Source organism: Pongo pygmaeus, chromosome 19 (assembly GCF_028885625.2).
Source record: "Pongo pygmaeus isolate AG05252 chromosome 19, NHGRI_mPonPyg2-v2.0_pri, whole genome shotgun sequence".
In the NCBI taxonomy this organism is placed as follows: domain Eukaryota; kingdom Metazoa; phylum Chordata; class Mammalia; order Primates; family Hominidae; genus Pongo; species Pongo pygmaeus.
Window position 1 is genome coordinate 16,758,964 of NC_072392.2, and position 23,585 is coordinate 16,782,548.

Here is a 23,585-nt window from a genome sequence, read left to right on the forward strand (position 1 = left end):
AGCTACATCTCTCTTATCCCAAAATAAATGGATCATATTCCATCTTATCCCAAGAAAAACAACCACCAAAAAGAAAAAAAAAAATCACTGGAAATGAAAAAATTTCTTACTTACCAGTTCAACTTTTGGGCCAAAACCTTCAAAAATTTTATGAGCTTCTTCTGCTTTTTTCTGGAGATAAAGACATTGTTGTATCATATAATTAAAAATTACATTATCTAAGTGCAAAATCATTATTTAGAAATATTTATCTAAGACTAATCTATAGATGAACTTATCCTTATTTGCAAATATCCTTCTTCTATATGACAGGCTGAAATATGCTCCAGTTATTTTTTATTTTTTCTTAATTTGTAGTTACAATGATAGAAAACTCTGAAATTGTATTGTCATAGCTTTCCTCACCAAATTCAGTCAAAACTTAACATTTGTATTGAAAGCAATGCCTGAAGAATTGGTAAGTTTTAAAAAAGCAAATAATTATATTAAAAAACTGGAGAGAGGGAATGAAAATTCACTATTAGAAATAAATTCCACAAACATTCTACATACTTTAACTCATATCATCTTTAATAGAAACTTAAAGCAATAAAATACCATAAAATGGCCACTCTTTAGTGTGGTAAGCCACATTGATCTCTTTGAAGAAAAGCTGTTGATGAGCTAATTTTCTAGTTAGAAGGAATCCTTAGTAATAGCTGAACAACAAAGAAAACCGCTAATTTGAATTATTCAAAGTGCTCAGTAGTTAAAAAATGCTGAATTATATGTATTTGTAACATGCTATTTCCTTTTTTTTTTTTTTTTTTTTGAGACAGGGTCTCACTCTGTCGCCCAGGCTGGAACACAATGGCACGATCATAGCTCACTGCAGCCTCAACTTCCTGGACTCAAATAATGCCCCCATCTCAGTCTCCCAAAGCTCTGGGATTACAGGTGTGAGCCACAGCACCCAGCTGCTATTTTCAAAAGTAAAATAATCCAGACCAAAGTGCTACCTAGCAGAAATCTTCCCTTGCTAAGATTAATCTATCAATATTTTGGCAACAAAAATTTTAACTTAAGACCCTCATATGTTCGTATTACAATTTGTACTCTAAGTCTACAGATAGAAGTAAATAATTCTTCAACATATGTTCGGTATGTTCTATGTGCCAAGCACTCACTAGACACTAAGAAAATAATGAATAAGATAAGCCTTCCCACCATAGGAAGATGAGGGGTCTTGAAAGTCTTCCTAGAGAAAATGATATTGAACTGGGGCTTGAGGTAACAGTGTGCTCGGCAGAAAACACAAAACACGGGGCCACCTGACAGCAGGGGCAACATAGCAGGGTAAAGATATTGCTAACAAGGGAACATCTAAAACCTCTTCTGGTAGGATATTACTAAGAAAAGAGTATGGGGCAAGGGCCAGGCGGGTAAGCATGTAAACATCAATAAAGGCTTGGGCTATTCTGTATAAAGTGGGAAATCATCAAAAGGTTCTATTTGGAGAATCATTAAATGGGACGAAAATATGAAAGATGGGTTAGAAAGAAAAGACTGAAGCGTGAGACTCAATAACTATGTGGGAGATGAAGGCTCAAATTAAGCTAATGATAAAGGTAGAGGAAAGAAGCACAAGACCAGACCAATATTTAGGAGGTGGGACTAACGCTCTTCAGTGATTACCTCAACATACATGAAGCGGCAAAGAGAGAGAAGTGGATAATTCCTAGGATGCTGGCCTAGATGATCAGAGGTGCTGGCACAGAATATACTTCCTACCATCACCCTTTTCTTTCTTCTGACGTCACATTCTCTTGCAAATCAACCCGTCAAAATATAAACAAGGCAGGTCGCGGTGGCTCATGCCTCTAATACCAACACTTTGGGAGGCCTAGGCAGGTGGATCACTTGAGGCCAGGAGTTCAACATCAGCCTGCTAACATGGCGAAACCCCATCTCTACTAAAAATACAAAAATTAGCTGAGTGTGGTGGCTCACGCCTGTAATCCCAGTTACTTGGGAGGCTGAGGCAGGAGCATTGCTTGAACCTGGGAGGTGGAGGTTGCAGTGAGCCGAGACTGTGCCACAGCACTCCAGCCTTGGGGACAAAGCAAAACTCTGTCTCAAAAAAAAAAAAGAAAAGAAGGAAAGGGGAGGGAGGAGAAGAGGGAGAGGGAGAAAAGAAAGGAGAGGGTGGAGAAGAAAAATGAAAGAAAAATAAAAGAGAAAAAGGAAAAGAAAGATGACTTCTATAGTTGCTGTGGGTTAGAAACAATCTTCAGCGCAGGAAGGCAAGTCTAATACTAAAACAGATTTCAGATTTGGTTTTCTTCATAAAATAAATAATAAACCAAATATGGAAATGTTAAAACAGAAAGAAGAGGTGCAAAAGGAGTTTTCAAGTTTTGCTAATGTGCACCAAGAAACACTATACTAATTAATTAAAACATCTATATATAAAAATTAAACACCAATTAAATTCTCTATTAGATCAGATCTTGTTCAATAGTATTCAGTCCTTAAATCCCAGTGAGGCAACCACAGAATTCACCAATATTGTAAGACAAGGCTCATTAATAAATCCATTAATAATTATTACCAAATCCAATTTATTTGAAAAATAATTCATACTAAAAAAGAAACATTTCATAAAACTTAAAAAAAAAAAACTATCAAATCTCCATTGGTATCGCCACTAATTCCTATTTATTTTATCCCTGAGTCACAGTCACAAACTGGCCATGGAGCCCATGAGCCCACAAGTGTTTTGCAGCTATGCAGAGGACTTTTTTTTTTTTTAAACAAATCAGAGATTTCACATAAAACCCCATTATTTTGGGCTTTTCTTAAACAAGGGAGCAACTGTATATCCTGGAACACAGCCCCCATCTTAGGCATGGTCACCTCCTTCCCTTCCTTTACCAGATTTATCTTCATATAGACTGCTGTGGCCATACAATAAATTGGACTAATATTGAACCCAGCCAAGAAAATAATATTAATTGCCCATATTTTTACCTGCCCATAACACTTACCATTACCATAAGTATATTTCTGATGACTCTCAGTTATCTACTTGATACATGTATATCTAAATCCAAGATCATTCCTATAAATGTGTATTTATTTATTTATTTATTCAGCTTTTAAGTTCAGGAGTACATGTGCATAAATATTTATTAATTCACAATTGCTTTACTTAAGGTCAATTTCCTTTTGGCTGTGGACTACTATAAAGTTACAGACTGTATGTGTAAGATAGACTGACAGATGAATCCACTCACTACAAATCAAATCAATCAAAACAACAATCCCAAATTTTACCTGATGATCACGCCTTTAGCTAAAAAGCCTATTCTATCCCACAGTATAAAGCATATTATCATTTTTTGCACTGTGGACTTCTGGAAGCCCACTGTTAAAAGACACTTTCTTCATGTTGAGGTAAAATCAGTTTCCCTCTAACTGCTAGTTCCTGGGCCATATTCTGGCCAAAACTAACTTTGATATTACAAAAATGATTCATAGAATTCATGCCTGGTGTTTCTGAATCCATGAATATTTTTAATTAAGAGTATGAAAGTAAACCTAAAAAAGCAAAGTCTACCTAAAGGTCAAAATCTACCTTGAACTTTGATTTTTTTTTTTTTTTTTTTTTTTGAGACTTGAGTTTCGGTCTGTTGTATAGGATGGAGTGAAGTGGCTCAATCTCAGCTTACTACAACCTCTACCTCCTGGGTTCAACCGATTCTCCCACCTCAGCCTCTCGAGTAGCTGGGACTACAGGCATGTGCCACCACGCCTGGCTAATTTTTGTATTTTTAGTAGAGACAGGGTTTCTGCATGTTGGCCAGGCTGGTCTCCTAACCTCAAGTGATCTACCCACCTAGGCCTCCCAAAGTACTGGGATTATGGGCATGAGCCACCATGCCCCCGCCTTGAACTTTTTAACTGAAGCTCAAACCATAGCCCAACTATCAACTGTGAACTAATGCTGATACGAAAGTTCATTTCCACATATAATGACCTATCTTTACTGAAATGTTATCAGTAGTCAGCATTAAACATCATTTATTAAGTAAAAAATTGCAGGATGGTTGTTTTGTATTATATGCTACAAAACTTCCTTGCCAGTATTCATATAACAGGAAACTCAGCTGACAAAATTTCACTCATTAAATATTTATAAAATATATAATGTAAAATGAAATATTACATAATTTAAGGCACAACTGTAAACTTTCTTTCAATTGATAAGGAAAAAAACACCAAGCTTCAGTCAGCCAAAGTTTATGAACATTCAAAATTGTAAGAGAAATCAGGTTTTAATAAAGTTAAAATTATGCCAGGATACATTCAAAACTGAAAAGGGCAGAGTCAAGTGGCGTTAAAGGCCTGTGCTGCCAGAGATGATATGAGCTTACCCGATTCTCATCATAAATAATTTGGACAATACTGCGGTGTTTCTGCTCCACAGGAGGAGGGGACACAGGCTTCTCAGGCTCAGGAGGTTTAGCTGCCTCTTCTTCAAGCTGTTGCTAAGAGATCCAGAAAGAAAGAGTCAGGCGTGTGCTGCACACCACACCCAGCAGTGATTAACCGCTGGAGATAACACAGGCTACTAAGCTTTGCTTGCAGATTCTGTAGGGTAACCAATTAATCCACGAGGGTCTCATGGATCAAGAGCTCAAAGAGAATTTATTTCATAAATAAATTTATTTCATAACCAAACAACACAAATTTTCATTAGAGAGTTAAAAAAAAAAAAAAACTAAGAGAAAGCATCCTTTAAGATTTTAATTCTGGGCCAGGTGCAGTGGCTCATGCCTGTAATCCCAGCACTTTGGGAGGCCTAGGCAGGTGGATCACCTGAGGTCAGGAGTTCGAGACCAGCCTGACCAACATGGAGAAACCCCATCTCTACCAAAAATACAAAATTAGCTAGGCATGGTGGCGCATGCCTGTAATCCCAGCTACTCAGAAGACTGAGGCAGGAGAATCACTTGAACCTGGGAGGTGGAGGTTGCAGTGAGTCGAGATCACGCCACTGCACTCCAGCCTGGGCAACAAGAGCAAAACTCTATCTCCAGGAAAAAAAAAAAAAAAAAAAAAAAGATTTTAATTCTGACAAACTTAAAGCAAAATAATAAGTTAAATTTAATGAAGGTACTCTACATACCTCTATCACAATGACCTTTGACAGCACTGAAAAAACACTCTTGTATGTTATAGATACATAGTATACATTAATATTTGCTGGGCAGAATATGGTAGAAAGGAGTTCAAGGGTTAACCCTTAACTCAGCATGGCACCATGCCATCCTCAACACCCAACCTTCATGTGTTACAGTGCTCCGGTCAAAGGGCAATCAACAAAACTACAAAAATATAGACTACTGGTGTGTGCAAGTATAAAGAAAAAGCTAACTGTATTACCGTGCCTGGGTTTGAGCCTCAGGGTCACCCTTTACAGGTGGTGTGATCCTAGGAACCTTTCTGGGTCCTTAGGTCAATCTTTTTTTTTTTTTGAGAGGGAGTCTTGCTCTGTCACCAAGGCTGGAATGCAATGGCGCTCACTGCAACCTCCGCTTCCACGGTTCAAGCGATTCTCCTGCCTCAGCCTCCTGAGTAGCTGGGATTACAGGTGGCCACCACCATGCCCGGCTAATTTTCATATTTTTTTAGTAGAGACAGGGATTCACCATGTTGGTCAGGCTGGTCTTGAACTCCTGACCTCAGGTGATCCACCTGCCTTGACCTCTCAAAGTGTCGGGATTACCACTGTGAGCCACCATGCCTGGCTCCCTTAAGTCAATATTAAGGAAATACCTAAACTACTCATAAATAAGGTAGGGATAATAATACTACCTATCATACAGCTTTTTGAAAAGACTAAATGACTTAACATATATATAAAGCATATTACAACTATAAATTGTAAATATTACTGAGTATTACTAGTGAAGCAAGCGGGGACCTGTCTGCTTTGTCCACTGCTTTTTTTCAACACCTAAACCAGTGCCTGATACCTAGTTAATGCTTTAAAAATATCCACACAAATAAATTTAGCGTAAGTCCACTGCCTAAGATGATAAAAGAAAAATTAGGTAAAGACAAATTAAGGTTAAGTCTAGTATAGCCTATAGGCAAAAATTATCTATACTACTAAATGAGACTCATAGGCCGGGTACAATGGCTCACACCTGTAATCCCAGCACTTTGGGAGGCCGAGACGGTAGATCACTTGAGCCCAGGAGTTCAAGACCAGCCTGGCCAACATAGTGAAACTCCTTCTCTATTAAAGATACAAAAAATTAGCTCGGCGTAGTGGCGCGAGCCTGTAACCCCAGCTATTCAGGAGGCAGAAGCAGAAGAATCGCTTGAACCCAGGAGGTGGAGGTTGCAGTGAGCCAAGATCACACCATTGCACTCCAGCCTGGGTGACGGGGGGAGACTCCATCTCAAAAAAACTAAATAAATAAGAGTGATAGTCAAAGCTCCCAGTACTGTAAATCAGACCATGCCCAAATGAAAGCATAAAAATCCACCAAGAGGGAGTTTCTGAACCTATTCTGGCTCAGGAGGCTGCCCAATTCGAAAAAAATTTTAAAAAAATAATAATAATAAATAGCCACCAGGAGAGTCTAAACTGTAAGGAACACTTCCACTTTGGAATTATAAGTACTCTTGCAGTCTGTTATCTGTACAAGCAAAAGAAAGATATTTCAAATTCTGAGATGATTTTTATGGTAAAGGGTTCTTCAATGATTCGCTTTCTTTCCTGCTTAGAGGGCCTTCTTTTAGAATCCTTGTTAAGGAATAAACAAATCACACTTTGTTCTTAGCACCCAAATAGCCCTGGGTCAAAACCATTACAACTCAAAGGCCAAAAGCAAACACATACACACACACACGCACACGCGCGCACACACTCCCTCCTCACCTGTTTGTTTTTGTTTTTGAGACGGAGTCTCACTCTATTTGCCCAGGCTGGAGTGCAGTGGCACAATCTCAGCTCACTGCAACCTCTACCTCCAGGGTTCAGGTGATTCTCCTGCCTCAGCCTCCCAAGTAGAGTAGCTGGGATTACAGGCACCCGCCACCACGCTCAGCTAATTTTTTGTATTTTTAGTAGAGGTGGGGTTTCGCCATGTTGGCCAGGCTGGTCTTGAACTCCTGACCTCAGGTGATCTGGCCTGCCTCGGCCTCCCAAAGTGCTGGGATTACAGGTTGAGCCACTGAGCCTGGCCCTGTTTGTTCTTTTACATTAACTTTACAATGTATTTGCCATGTTTTAAAAATAAATTTAATTGAAATTGTATGAGACATGATTTAGTGCAAGATGCACACACAACATTATTATTACTGTTTCCATTAAGTTATGGCATATTTCTTTGTTTTCTGTAGTTGTCTTTTATATCTCTCAATAAAATTTGTGGCTCTGGTACATTTCATAATAATCATACATTATATTTCATTATTTCTAATTATTATAATGGATTGCATGTACATTTACTATGTACCAGATATTATGCAATATATTCATTATCTCAATTCATAAAACAATCATGTGATTTAGTTGGTGTTATTACTAGATTATTACCATTGTACAAATAAAGAAAACAAAGACAAAAGAAAGAAAAGAAAAGAGACTCAGCAAAATCAAACCAATAAAGACTTAATTAGAATTGTTGGGCATATAATAAAAATTTAATACAACTCAATGAAAGCAAAAAAAAAAAAAAAATTTTTTTAATGACCAAGCAGATTTGAGAAGGAGCCAAACAGAAATTCCAGAAATAAAAACATAATTGTTGAAACTGAAGACAGATTTGACAGCAGATTACATAAAATTGAAAAGGAAAATGTAAACTGGAAGACAGGCTGAAGAAATTGCTCAGAATGAAGCCCAAAGAAGTTAAAAATAAGAAAGACAAACAAGAGACATGGAAGACAAGAGTGATAAGATGTTACAACTAACAGGAATTTCATAAGTAGAACAAGAAACTGTTAGGAAGGTTTTGTAAAAAAGATAATGACTTGGAATTTTCCCAAAGTGATGAAAAACTCCATCCTTCATATTCAGGAATATCAAGTTGGACAGATTTAAAAGGAAAAAAAAAAAACACCTAAATGTATCATCATAAAAACAATGGAACCCCGAAGAAAAGAATATATTGAAAACAACCTGAGAGAAAATTCACATTATCCATGAAAGAATATAGATTTAGACCAAGAGCTAATGTCTTAAAAATGGAAGAAAGAAGACAATGTACTAAGAAAAAATAATTACATACCAAATTAATATATCTTTTAATAAACAGGCCAAATATAAGACAATATTTAAGTCATAAAAACCAAACAAATACTGAATTTGCCAACTTAGAGACCTTCACTAAAGGAAATTCTGAGACGTTCTTCAGTAGAAGGGTGTTCCCCTAGATGGAAGACTTGAGTTGCGAGAAGAAATGGTGAGCATGTAAGAAGACAAATATGTGGGTAAACATAAATGAACACTGACTATACAACATGTAGTTTCCAGTGGATTAAGAATAAGATGAGAAGCAAAACCATAAAACTTCTAAAAATAATATAGTAAAACTACCTTAATAACCCCAGGGGGTTTTCATATAAAACCTAAACAAATTCTGTTCACCAAAAAAAACACTATCAGGATCAAAGACCCAAATATAAGAGGTAAAACTACAAAATGTGTAGAAGAAAACACAGGTATAAATCTGTGACCATGAATTAGGCAATGGGTCTTAGATAAAACACCAAATGTAAGAGTGACAAAAGGAAAAAACAAACTGGACTTCAACAAAATTCAAAACTTTTGAACATCAAAGGATACTATCAGGAAAGTGAAAAGAACCCACAGAATGAGAGAAAATATCTATTAAGTCATACATCTGATGAGGAACTAATTTCCAGAATATATAAAGAATTCTTAGAATAACAAAAAGACAACCCAATTAAATAATGAGCAAACAATTTAAATGAACATTTCTCTAAAAAGATATACAAATGGCCAATCAGCACATGAAAAGATGCTCAACATCATTAGTCATTAAGGATATGCAAATGAAAACTACAAGTAGATACCACTTCACATCTCCAAGGATGGCTATATTTTTTTAAAAAAGGAAAATAACAGATGTTGGCAAGGAGGTAGGAAAAAATGGAACCTCCATACACTGCTGGTAAGAATATAAAATGGTACACAGACTTTGGAAAACAGTTTTAAAGTTTTTCAAAAATTTAAACATAGATTTACCATATGCCCGCTCTTAGATATATAAAGAAAATTGTAAAAATACGACCACACAAAAACGAGTACATGAATCTCATCACAATACATTATTAATCATAGTCAAAAAATGAACACAACTCAAATATCCATCAACTAATGAATGGATAAACAAAATATAGCATACTCATGCAATGGGATTCAGGCATAAAAAGTAATGAGGTGCTGAGACAAGATACAACATGGATGAATCAGGACAACATGCTAAATAAATGAAGCCAAACACAAAAGGTCACATATGATTCTGTTTTTTCTGATATTTGGCATATGCTAGTCCATAGAGACAGAGAATAGACTAGTGGTTGCCAGGGACTGGGGAAAGGGGGAAATGGGGAGTAACTGCTAGTAGATATGGAGTTTCTTTTTGAAATGATAAAAATGTTCTAGAATCAGACAGTGGTGACAGCTGTACAACTTTATGAATACATTAAAAGCACTTAAAGCGCCTATAGTCCCAGCTACTCGGGAGGCTGTTGCAGGAGAATCGCTTGAACCTGGGAGGCAGAGGTTGCAGTGAGCCAAGATCGTACCACGGCACTCCAGCCTCGGTGACAGAGTGAGACTCCAAATCTGGGAAAAAACAAAATGCACTAAAATGCACTTAGTCTACACTTAGAGTGAATACTGGGCTAAAAGTGAAGTGACAGGCCACAAACTAGGCAAATCTTCTATACACATATCTGACAAGGGACTTCAGGAAATCCTAAAAATTTCAATGACAAAATAGGAGACTATAGACAAAAGGCTTGAACAATGCACACAAGGAACCCAAATAACCCATAAACAAATGAAAATAAGCTCAGCCTCCTTCCAAACCACAGAGAAGACTATTTCATATCCAACTGAAAAAACGATATCAAGTAAAGGCAAAAATGTGAACAAACCGGTACTCACATAAGCTGCCAGTGGGAATGTAAAATGGTGTTACTTCTTAGCAAATTTGGTATCATCTATTAAATAGTTCACTGTACATAATCTTGGGCCAAGCACTGCCATTCCTGGGCACATGCCCTAGAAAATCTCTACATGTGAACCAAAAACCAGCACCATTGTATAGAATAGAAAAAAAAAAATCAAAAATAGAATGGACAAACAAATTTCACTCTCTACAATCATATAATCAGACAGTGCAGCAAGGAAAATGAATGAATGTAAGAAAACCACAACAGTAGCAAAAAAACAGCAAGTCAGAATATATAAGGCATGATTCCTTTTATGTAAAGTTTCAAAATATGGAAAACTCAAAAATATCTTCTGTAGGGAGACAAACATACATTCTTAGAATATATTAAGCAAAGACATTTACTTGTTTCTTTTTCAGTTTAAGGATCTGCTGTTCTACTTTTGCAATTTCTCGATCTACACGATCCATACTCTGTATTAACTCTTCCTTTGAAAGTTTTGAAGGTGAAGCATTTTGATCATCTCCACATGGCTGCCCCGAAATTGGAGAGGATGGAGCTTCATGTTTGCCTCCGAATGCCGGATCCTTTAGAGAATAAAACCAAGAAAAACAATTTATTTCTCACTAATAGAGTCCAGATTGCCTTAAATGAAAAAGTCAGTTTTAAACCACAGCAGAGCCATGTGTACTATGTGTCTAATGAAACTTTTAGTAGTAACTTTCATATTCACATACATGCAAATTCTCACCTCACTTTTATAGTTTAGATATACCATGTACTATTTTGAAGACCCTAAAAGCTATGCAAAGTGAGGTGAGTTAGTGTTGATCAGCCTCTAGTATAACAATACTGAAATTATAGAGAATTTATAGGTAAATAATGCAATCATGACAAAGGAAGATACCAACTTCTCAGCCATTTCCTTGCAATGGCTCTTCAAGTGGTCTGAACAACTGGCTGGGAAATAGTATTATTCCAGGTAAAACCTGTGTGTCCACCCAACTTAACAACTATAACATGGCCAAGTGTTCCTATCAAAAGTTTTCAGGCTTTCCAAACCAAAACTGAGGTACACAAGTCAGAGAAGTAACTTAGGAACTTCAGTTGCTACTATCTCTAGGCCTACTTTCATAAAGGCCACACTACAGCATACGCAACATTTCCTTAGCCAAAAACATCCCATTGCACCTCCAAATCAGCAGAGCTGTAGCAGAATGAAAGCCCCTTCACCCAAAATCCACTACCCTCCAACACACATCCACACACACCCTATTAATTTCCAGTCTGCTGTAAAGACATAAGCAATATTATAAAACAGATAAATTTTAGAGTACTAATTTTACTTAGACTATGAGAAACCTACAATGAGGGTAGTTCACAGGATTACAGAACCCTAAAATGTATTAAATAATGATTAAGGAACTGTGAAAAGTCAATAGTTCTGAGTCAACAATGCATACAGGAGATAACTGGACAGTTGCTTCAAAATACCTTAGTACAGATATTTCAGCTAATATACACTAATGAAAAGCCTCATATTCTGTAATAGTATGCACTGAATCTAAGAGGCCTTCTGGGAAAATAAGATTATGGCTATACCCTAAAACCTGTACAATTCTGTAAGGAAAGCACCAATAAAAGCAATAACAACTCTAATAGACTTAATAGAATTAAAGCTCCAGTATCCTTTGCATCTGGCATACAGTCAATCTTTGGCAGCTTTAAGCCCTAGAGTTTACGATTCCTCTCTTAAGATGTAAATCCTTGAGGTCATTGGCTTCCAAAATAAACCAGTATGTTTCATCTAAATAAAATATCAGTGGCCAGGCACGGTGGCTCATGCCTGTAATCCCAGTACTTTGGGATGCTAAGCAGACAGATCACAAGGTCAGGAGTTCGAGACCAGCCTGACCAACACGGTGAAACCCCGTCTCTACTAAAAAAATACAAAAATTAGCTGGGCGTGGTGGCGGGCACCTGTAGTCCCAGTTACTTGGGAGGCTGAGGCAGAAGAATGGCTTGAACCCAGGAGGCAGAGGTTGCAGTGAGCTGAGATTGCACTACTGCATTTCAGCATGGGTGACAGAGCGAGACTCCGTCTCAAAAAAAAAGAAAGAAAAAATCAGATTTGGTGTATAACCATCTTTATCAACCTTTGTTTCTCCCCCTCCCTCCTTTATCAATGTTAAAAAAAAAATACAAGAAAATTTGTCTTCACATTGTCTTTTCAATGCTCGAATCTTCACTAACACTGTGAAAAGCACAACAGTTCTTAAATTCACTAAACCAGCTACTACTTGCACTAAATGAAAACTAAATGCAGAATGTTTAAATATTTTTAAGTCTTCATGTGTTGTGAAGCCTTTTTCTTTCATTATGAGACGGTGTACTCCTAAGAACTTAGAAATGTTAATGCATAAAGAAAGATCTTTGGTGAACCACCAAGACTTTCATGATACATGAATATCATTCTCCCACTATATGCATATGAGCAAATTTGTGTTACAGAAGCATATATAATAGCAAAAGAGATTATATATTTTGATTCAGCAGACTTCAAAAGTGCTCCTCAGGTGATTCTGATGCATGCCCAAAGAATTAATATTACAAATGAATATTTTCCACTGATTTCCTTTCTAAATATTAAATATTTAACAATAAACCAAATCCTCAAGTGCCTACTTATATAACAGGAATAGGATGGTGGATCAAAACAGACAAGATATCTGCCTTCATGAACCTTACAATCTTGGCTTGAAACAGCCAGATACCAATCCTGAAGAAAAAGAATTAGATTCTTACCTCATATCTTACGTCAAAAAAAAAAAAGCCAAGTAATAGCAAACATTTATAAGAGGCTTATTAGCAAATCACAAAAAGCCTCAAGTTAAAAAAAAAAAAAAAAAAAAAAGGATTCACATTATCTTGGGTTCAGGAAGACCAAAAGCAAAAGATACAAAAGACATTAGTTTTTAAAAAAGAGAGATTGATGGATAAAATAAAAAACAATCTTCCGCTGGGCACAATGGCTCACACCTGTAATCCCAGCACTTTGGGAGGCCGAGGCGGCAGATCACTAGAGGTCAGGAGTTCGAGAGCAGCCTGGCCAACATGGTAAAACCCCATCTCTACTAAAAATACAAAAATCAGCCAGGTATGGTGGTGCGAGCCTGTAATCCCAGCTACTTGGGAGGCTGAGGCAGGAGAATGGCTTGAACCCAGGAGGCAGAGGTTGCAGTGAGCATAGATGGCACCACTGCACTCCAACCTGGGTGATAGAAGAAGACTCCGTCTGAAAAAAAAAAAAAAACCAACCCACACACACAAAAACACAATCTTCTGCTTATCAAAACAGTAATAACAAATTAAAAAGGCAAATGATTAAACAGGAAAACCATTTGCAAAACATGCACTCTAACAACGCAATATAAAATAAACCAACAGAAAAATGGACAACATATATGAAAAAACAATTTACAAAACAGGAAAAATAACCAATAAACAAATAAAAAATGTTAAATTTTACTAACAATAAGTGTAAGTTAAAAACATTCATCAAATTAACAATCTTTTTGTTAAACAAGAGACATGTGGTGTCAGCAAGGATAAAAAAGAAGTGGGTACCTTTATTTATTTTTATTTTTATTTTTATTTTTTGAGATGAAGTCTCGCTCTTGTCCCCCAGGCTGGAGTGCAATGGCGCAATCTCAGCTCACTGCAACCGCCGCCTCCCGGGTTCAAGCGATTCTCTTGCCTCAGCCTCCCGAGTAGCTGGGATTACAGGCGCCTGCCACCACGCCCGGCTAATTTTTGTATTTTTAGTAGAGACGGCGTTTTACCATGCTGGCCAGGCTGGTCTCGAACTCCTGACCTCTGGTGATCCGCCCGCCTCGGCCTCCCAAAGTGCTGGGATTACAGGCGTGAGCCACCGCGCCCAGCCAAGAAGTGGGTACCTTTATACACTGCTGTCAGGAGTTAGGAACTGGCCCTACTCTTTTGCAGGACAATCTGGAAATACCCACTGTACCATAAAAATCAACCTGGTCTATAATTAATTATACTAAAAGAAATCTACCTTAAGGAAATAAGTAAGAATGTATACAAATAAATCAACCTAAATAATGTATGGGCCAGCTGCAGTGGCTCACGCCTATAATCCCAGCACATTGGGAGGCCAAGGCGGGCAGATCACCTGAGGTCAGGAGTTCGAGACCAGCCTGGCCAACATGGTGAAACCTCGTCTCCACTAAAAATACAAATATTAGCTGAACTTGGTGGCCTGAGCCTGTAGTCCCAGCTACTCGGGAGGCTGAGGCAGGAGAATCGCTGGGAGGTATAGGTTGCAGTGAGCCAAGGTCGCACCACTGCACTCCAGCCTGGGCAACAAAGTGAGACTCCGTCTCAAAAAAAAACAATGCATGTCACAACACTGTACTTCTGAACAAACAGGTAACCTAAATGTATGAGGATTGATTAAATAACTTTATTTAATCAATGAACTTTATTTATTCATATGTGGAATACTAAGTAGCCACTAACAATACAGTTGTAAACTTACTGGCACAAAAAGAAGCTAAGCACATATTTAAGCAAAAGTAAAGTTAAACAGAATGTACAAAGTGAGCACATTAAAATATTCATACGGGCTGACTCTGGACACACTGCCTATGGGTTAGCCCTGTTCCACAAGGAGCAGCAAAAAAAAAAAAAAACCCATAAAATTAAATAAAATTAAAATTAAAATAATACACATACAAATAGGGAAGAATCAACATGAGAATGTTAATAACTTTTAAGTGGTAAACTGTAGGTAATTTTTTCTTTCAAGCTTATTTAACTCTTCTATAAATGATATACCTAGGCTTAACATTTAAAAAAAAATCTAACAAATGTTAGTTCTTTTTAAATCCTTACTTCTGGAGGTGGGCAGTTGGGAGAGAATGGGGACAGGGAGACGGAAGGAGAAGTATTAGTTAGTAGAAGGAGTCACGGTTTACACTTTAGGGGAAAAAAAGCAGGACTAGAGTCAGGGGTCCTGGGTTAATTTCAACTCAGGAGGTACTACCTAGGTCACTTAATTTTTCTGAACATCCAGTTTCTCAACTATAACATGGAAATGGGTCACACTACAACACAACACATCCCATTTTAATGAATGAGTTTTTAAGACACTTTCCTGCTAAAAAACAAAATTCTATAGTTATAAATTACATTTGTGGTAATGTATTCAGCCATGGAAGATGACGTTTATTCACCATATTTTTAAATTTCTTTTTTTTTAATGCAGCAGAACATTTCTTATAAACCCCACAGTCTACTGTATGATAAAGATATTTCACATGATAAGGTGGGTCACAAAACACCTAGAAGCTTAGCTAATTTCTAGCTCATGGCAAAGAATTTTTCCCCATCCAACTTACTATTTTGAAAAATTTCAAATTTACTTAAAAGTTGAAGGAACAGTATAATGGACACTCATTTATCCTTCATCTAGCTTCACCAGTAGTTAACATTTTAACATATTTGCTTTCTGTGTGTGTCTGTGTGTGTCTGGGTGTGCATGTGTGTGTGTGTGTATAACTTCATTTTGGCTGAACTATTTGAAAATAAATTGTAGATACATTCACTAGCTTTTAAATTACTCTTCATTGCATAAAAACTCAAAGAAAATGTGTGGGTACTTATTTATCTGATATCAGGGAAGAAAGGGCAATTAGGCATAAAGGTTAATAAACATAGAAAAAAGATTTGATGGCAGTAAAAACATTTTAAACTTCAGTATGCTTTAAAAAAAGAAAAACTGAAACAAAAAGACACTGGGAAAAATATTAGTATATGTTGGTAAAAAGGTTAACACTTTACTGTTAAGAGTTTTTAAAATTAATTTATTCTGGCCGGGTGCAGTGGCTCACGCCTGTAATCCTAGCACTTTGGGAGGCCGAGGCGGGCGGATCATGAGGTCAGGAGATCGAGACCATCCTGGCTAACACGGTGAAACCCCGTCTCTACTAAAAACACAAAAAATTAGCCGGGCGTGATGGCGGGCGCCTGTGGTCCCAGCTACTCGGGAGGCTGAGGCAGGAGAATGGCGCGAACCTGGGAGGTAGAGTTTGCAGTGAGCAGAGATCGCGCCTCTGCACTCCAGCCTGGGCGACAAAGCAAGACTCCGTCTCAAAAAAAAAAAAAAAATTAATTTATTCTTTCTATGACAAATATTTATTCTGTATCTACTAAGCGTCAGGCACTTCCTAATCTGCAGAATTAATAATAAGCAAAGCAGAGAGTTGAAAAAGGTAAACATAGGCCGGGCACAGTGGCTCATGCCTGTAATCCCAGCACTTTGGGAGGCCGAGGTGGGTGGATCACAAGGTCAGGAGTTCAAGAGACCAGCCTGGCCAACATGGTGAAACCCTGTCTCTACTAAAAATACAAAAATTAGCTGGGCATGGTGGTGCGTCCCTGTAATCCCAGCTACTCGGGAGGCTGAGGCAGGAAAATTGCTTGAACCAGGACCTGGGAGGCAGAGGTTGCAGTGAGCCGAGATCGCGCCACTGCACTCCAGCCTGGGGTACAGAGTGAGACTCCATCTCAAAAAAAAAAAAAAAGAAAAAGGTAAACATAGCGATAAAACAAGGACATACTACATGAGCAAACATTTCACAAAAGATGGGTAAACAAAAATAAGTGCATGGGGAAAGTTCTTAATAGAACTCGCATTGTTTGAAATGTCACAAAATATAGCTAAATATTAAAACTTGTTATCTTCGTACAGCATGGCAACTATAGCTAATAATATGTATTATATACTTAAAAATTGCTAAGAGTGGATTTTAAATGTTCTTACCACCAAAATAATAACTATGTGAGGTGATGAATATGTTAATTAGCTTGATGAGTTTCCCAATGTATACATATATCAAAATATCACACTGTATAAATATCACCATAAATATAAATATCACCATAAATATACACAATTTTTATTCCACAATAAAACTGGGGGAGGGTCGTTATCTCCAAGTTACAGGATTACAGGTAACTTTTTTCCTATTTTCCAAGTTTTCTATAAGTATGTATTACTTACATAAATTAGGAACAATTTTCTTTTGTATAGAACTTATAAGCACAATTCAACCTTACCTGGATGTGTTTTCTCCCATATAGCAGTTAATAAACTGCTACTAAATTTAAGGGACTTATTTAAAATTTAATCAAGATTTAACAAAACTAGTAGCCTTGAGTACCTCTGACCACATTTTATAGCCAGCAAGCCAGTAAAAAAATGCTTGAGCATTATTTAATAGAAATTCTTCTTTATGGGAGCAGTCTTTTTGGATTGTTTTCACTTACCAAAAAGGCAAAAGTGCTCACTTTAGCAGTCTGGAGCACTCATCTGTGGTTTCTAGTTTTGTTTAACAAAATTTTTACTTTCCCATACCACTAACCTTTACAGACTAGTGTAACTGGACTTTCTTTGAGGTGCTATGCATGAGTATAACTAAATAAACATTACAAACCTACAACTCTACAGGGTAAGAGAACAAATATTTACCTTCTTAGCATCTGCAGAAGCCCTCAGCCCTTCTGGCAGTGGGTGCACTAAAGGCAAAACCGCAGCACTGACACGCTGAAAATGAGAATCAGAAACCTGTTCCAGACGTGGTCGCTTCGATTCCAGTGAATCATGATCCACTGGGGATGGGCCTGGATGAAACGGTTCATAACTAGTTCTCCTTTCTTGAGGCCTAATACATACAAAGAAAATAAACACTTGAAAATTTGTAAGTGATGTACAACTCCCTGCTAACATCCCTGGTTAGACTTTTAAATAATAATGAAAAAGTCATGCTTACATTCAAAGTGAATCCGTACCCCTTCTGTTCCCACCCCCAAAGAATATATACCTCACTATAGTACCATTAAACTTCTAGTCTAATTTTTAAAAAAGGTTTGAATTAGCTGGGCGTGGTAGTGGGCGCCTGTAATCGCAGCTACTCGGGAGGCTGAGGCAGGAGAATTGCTTGAACCTGGGAGGTGGAGGTTGCAGTGAGCTGAGATCGTGCCACTGCACTCCAGCCTAGGCAACAATGTGAGACTCTGTCTTAAAACAAAAAAAAAAGGTTGGTGGGGGAGGATTAAAAACTAATCTAGAAGTGAAAGACAAAACAAAACATTTGCAGAAAGTTTAGTTGCTGAAGAATATCTATAAACTAATATTTTTTAATGTTAAAATGCCATAATAATTAAATTTGGGATAATATAAACCAGAAGAGCCACCATTTTTCAAGCAATAATAAAAACAAGCAAGAAATAAAAATCTCCCAGCTATTGTTACATAGAAAGAGAAATGACCTCACTTATGAGGTACCATTCAGTCTTAAAGACAAGTCTCTTGAGGAGAAATCCAACATTGCTTCTAAAACATCATCCTGGCCCCAAAAACATGTATTCTGTCTAGCTTCCCTAAATACATAACTTGAAGATCAGAATCTTTCATTTCTTTACAGGATGTATTGTTGAGTCCTGCTCGTGAGTGCTCATTAAGTTGACTTTTCATTTTCTACCAGGTGTTTACAGAGGTGATATTGTATCTCATGGCCAACCTGTAAACTAATGCTTTGCAAAGCAATATTTCACTGAAAACAGAATCGCTGGGTTTCATATTGAGGACAGACAATGAAATGAATGCTAAATTCTTTTTTTGTTTATTTGTTTTTTGAGGCCTAGGCTGAAGTGCCCCATCTTGGCTCACTGCAACCTCCACCTCCTAGATTCAAGTGATTCTCCTGCCTCAGCCTCCCCAGTAGCTGGGATTGCAGGCGCGAGCCACCATGCCAGGCTAATTTTTGTAGAGATTAGGTCTCGCTATGTTGCCTAGACTGGTCTCGAACTCCTGAGCTAAGCAATCCACCTGCCTCAGCCTCCCAAAGTGCTGAGATTACAGGCGTGAGCCACCGCACCTGGTCTGAATGCTAAATTCTGTAAAATTATTATACTTCAAAATTTTAAAGCTCATTCAACACACAGAATCCTATTATCTTAAAATTCAGAGTGACATCACAAAAAACTTCAGGAGTGGGAAACTTCAGGAACAAGACAAAGATGACTGCATTCACCATTTACATTCAATATGGTATTGGAAATTACCGTCAGAGCACTAGGAAAGAAAAAGAAATAAAAGGTATCCAAATTAAAAAGAAATAAGCATTTTTATTCAAGACAACATGATTCCATATGTGGCACCCTAAAGAATTGGCAAAAAAAACTATTAGAGCTAACAAATAAATACATCGAAGTTGCAGGATACAAAATCAACACACAAAACTCGGTTGTATTCTATACACTAGCATTAAACAATCCAAACATGAAACTTAAAAAACAATACATTTATGCTGAGTGCGGTGGCTCACACCTGTCATCCCAGCACTTTGGGAGGCCGGAGCGTGTGGATCATCTGAGGTCAGGAGTTTGAAACCAGCCTGACCAACATGGAGAAAAACCCATCTCTACTAAAAAATACAAAATTAGTCAGACATGGTGGTGCACGCCTGCAATCCCAGCTACTCGGGAGGCTGAGGTGGAAGAATCGCTTGAACCCGGGAGGCAGAGGTTGCGGTGAGCCAAGATCATGCCATTGTACTCCTGCATGGGCAACAAGAGCGAAACTCCATCTCAAAAAAAAAAAGCAATACATTTATAAGAGCACCCAAAAGAACATAGCTAGGAATAAATATGACCAAGGAGGCTTACGACTTTAAACACTGAAAACCACAAAACATTGCTCGAAGAAATAAAAGACTTAATACATAGTAAGAAATCTCAAATTCATATGTTGGAAGATAATGTCATTAAATGACAATACTACACAAAGCAACCTGTGGATTCAATGTAATCTCTATCAAATGCCATTGGCTTTTTTTGCAGAAATAGAAAAACTCATCATGAAATTCATATGGAATCTCAAGGGATTACAAACAGCCAAACAATCTTGGAAAAGAACAAAGTTGGAAAACTCACACTTCACCTTTTAAAGCTTACTACAAAGCTATTATAATCAAAAGATTCATCCTCCACTAAGGCCAGAGGTAATCTACCCAAGTAATGCCTTAGCTAGACTTCTGCCCTCAGTTGCCCCCTCAGCTAGAACATAACCTACAAAAGCATAATTTTCAAGTATTACATTTCATTTCCAGCAACTCTGCCTCTGAGATTTATCAAAGCCAGAAGGTGAGGCATATCATACCCAGTACTGGAGAAGAAACTAAGGTACCAAGGAACAGGACAACTAAGAAAACAATGAGTATGGAATGCTTTTTTTCTATCTAGAAATCAGACTACTTCCCATTTCAGCCTGCCAATCCTTTTTAGAAGAACAAATCTACTCAGCCATAAATAAATATATAATTTAATGTATAAAATCTCAGAAATTTAAATAAACAACAAAAATATTTGCTAAGTACAATTTAATATTAGGAGTTCTGGTAGAACTAAGCATGAAATCTCCAATTTAAATTAATGCATTTGCCTTTTAAAATTAACACCAGTAGAATGGTATACTTTGAAAACGATCTGGTAGTTTCTCAAATAGTTAAATAAAATAGAGTTACCACATGACCCAGCAATTCCACTCCTAGGTATCCAACCAACAGAAAGGAAAATATACGTACAAACAAAAACTTGTACATGAATGTTCACAGCAGAATTATTCATAATTGTCAAAAAGTAAAAATGATCCAAACACCCATCAGCTGATAAAAATAAATAAACTGTGTATACAAAAAAAAAAAAAACACCTAACAGCAAATTTTCACATAAAGAAATCTTTGCAGGGCCGGATGCTGTGGCTCACGCCTGTAATCCCAAGACTTTGGGAGGCCGAGATAAGTGGATCACTTGAGGTCAGGAGTTCGAGACCAGCCTGGTCAACAAGGTGAAAGCCCATCTCTACAAAAAGTACAAAAATTAGCCGGGCGTGGTGGTGCACGCATGTAGTCCCAGCTACTTGGGAACCTGAGGCAGGAGAATCGCTTGAACCCTGGCAGAGGTTGCAGTGAGTCAAGATCACGCCACTGCACAACACAACAGTCTGGGTGACAGAGCAAGACTCATGTCTTTAAAAAAACAAAAAACAAAAAAAAACTCTGTAGGCTTGCAAACTTTGTAAAGTTCCCCATTTTACTGACTTTTGTCATCTCGTAACACCACCTTTAAACATCTTTAAAACAAATTAAAGTTACAAAACACATTTAAGTAACTATACTTTATCATTCGAATTTTAAAGAATTTTAAAGCAGTCTGATTTCTTGCTAAAAGAGAATGTTTCATACTCAATGTTTTTCTGAATTTTCCTGTGCCCTGGTTGCCAGATGTAATGGCTCACACACGTTTCCCATCACTTTAGGGGGCCAAGGCAAGAGGATCGCTTGATGGTGGGAGTTTGAGACCAGTCCAGGCAACATAGCAACTCTGTCTCTACAAAAATAAAAAATTTGTCAGGCACAATGCCATGCACCTGTAATCCGAGCTACTCAGAAGACTGAGGCAGGAGGATCACTTGAACCCAGGAGTTTGGAGACTTCGTCTCTTTAAAAAAAAAAAGATGGGTTTATGGCTAACTACCAATCCTCTTACCATGGCATCCATTCTTTGTTTGGCTGGATTCGGTCATCAAGAAATTCTTAGGCCAGATGCGGTGGCTCACACCTGTAATCCCAGCACTTTGGGAGGCCAAGGCAGGTGGATCACCTGAGGTCAGGAGTTCGAGACCAGCCTGGCCAACATGGAGAAACCCCATCTCTACTAAAAATACAAAAAAATTAGCCAGGTATGGGGGCGCATGCCCATAATCCCAGCTACTTGGGAGGCTGAGGTAGGAGAATCACTTGAACCCGGGAAGCGGAGGTTGCAGTGAGCCGAGATCGCATCATTGCACTCCAGCCTGAACAACAAGGGCAAAACTCCATCTCAAAAAAAAAAAAAAAAGAAAAAGAAGAAATTCTTTCAGGTTTGTTTGTTTTGTTTTGCTTTGTTTTGTTTGAAACAGAGTGTCACTCTGTCTCCCAGGCTAGAGTACAGTGTTGCCATCTCCCCTCACTGCAACCTCCACCTCCTGGGTTCAAGAGATTCTCCTGCCTCAGACTCCAGAGTAGCTGGGATTACGGGCGTGTGCCACCACTCCCAGTTAATTTTTATATTTTTAGTAGAGACAGGGTTTCGCCATGTTGGCCAGGCTGGTCTCGAACTCCTGACCTCAGGTGATATGCCTGCCTCAGCCTCCCAAAGTGCTGGGACTGCAGGTGTGAGCCACCACGCCCGGCCTCTTTCAGTTTTAGATGCTATAATTGCTCAGTGCTTTCATGTCTAAGAACATCTACCTGTTGTGTTTATTGTTAAACTGTCTGGTATAATATTCTTGAATATCAATTTCTTTTATTCAGAACTTTGTAGCGACTGCTTCACTATTTTCTGTCACTCAATTCTGCTATGTAGAAGTTTGTAGCCTGACTCTTCCATCTTGTGGAGCATTTATTTTGTTTCCTGAATTCCTAATTCTTTTACTTATCCTTGAAATTTAATTCCTTAACCATGATCTGTCTAAGTATGGATCATTCTTTCTGTATAAATTTTTCCTGGAACAAGATACGTTTTATCAACCTGTAGAATCTATCAATTCTTCCTTAACTTTATGGGGAATTTCTGTATTATGAATATTATTACTGTTCCTTTACCAGGTTTTCCACCTCAAAAACATGTTCTTATAGTATACTGGATGATCTTTATTTGTCCTCCCTACAAGTTCTTTCTAATTGTCTTAATCTTTGTCTTTTTCTTCTGCACTCACTCTAATTATATCAAGACTTTGTTCTAAGACAAGGTTTACCTTAAGCCACATCTACTTTATTCCTTTTCTTTCTAATTTTATATCTTGAGGGCACTCAAATGTCTAACTACATTTAGCCCATCTGGCTGTCTTATCATTTTGTTTTTGAATACTTCATTATTTAAGTTCTTTTATAGTGCATAGCACTTACGAGGCATGCTCTTTGTTTATGTTTCTTACACGTGGCGATTTTATTTTTGGCATACTGTATTGCTTTAATTTTCTTTTCCAGGAATATATTCATCTCGTTTGTGCCATTCCCCACCCTCCTGCTCAGGTACATTGTGGCAGCCTTTCTCTTTGGCGTGGGATAGTCTGGGTGGGTTCTCCTTGATTGTTCCCACTTTTTCTGGCATGTGTTCATCTTCTCTGCAAATGGAAGAATAGGTATGGCTTTCTAAATACTGTTCTACGGCCCAAGGGAGCAAGGAAGTGGGGCAAAGGAGGAAAAATCTTGGTTAGGTTAGGAAACATCTTGGTTAGCCTTTGCTAAGGACTC

The 23,585-nt window shown here is 37.8% G+C and overlaps 1 protein-coding gene across 15 annotated transcripts in view; it reads right to left on the reverse strand.

Moving 5' to 3' along the window:
• NCOR1 (nuclear receptor corepressor 1) overlaps positions 1 to 23,585 on the reverse strand; it is a 183,432-nt gene that overhangs the window by 118,957 nt on the left and 40,890 nt on the right. For all 15 annotated transcript variants that reach the window (XM_063656590.1, XM_063656592.1, XM_063656586.1 and 12 more), the window contains exons 4-7: positions 17,759 to 17,951; positions 10,608 to 10,790; positions 4,416 to 4,529; positions 115 to 171 (exon numbers count right to left, since the gene is read on the reverse strand). In XM_063656590.1, the coding sequence (XP_063512660.1) occupies positions 115 to 171; positions 4,416 to 4,529; positions 10,608 to 10,790; positions 17,759 to 17,951 (547 nt within the window). The remainder of the gene's footprint in view (positions 1 to 114; positions 172 to 4,415; positions 4,530 to 10,607; positions 10,791 to 17,758; positions 17,952 to 23,585) is intronic.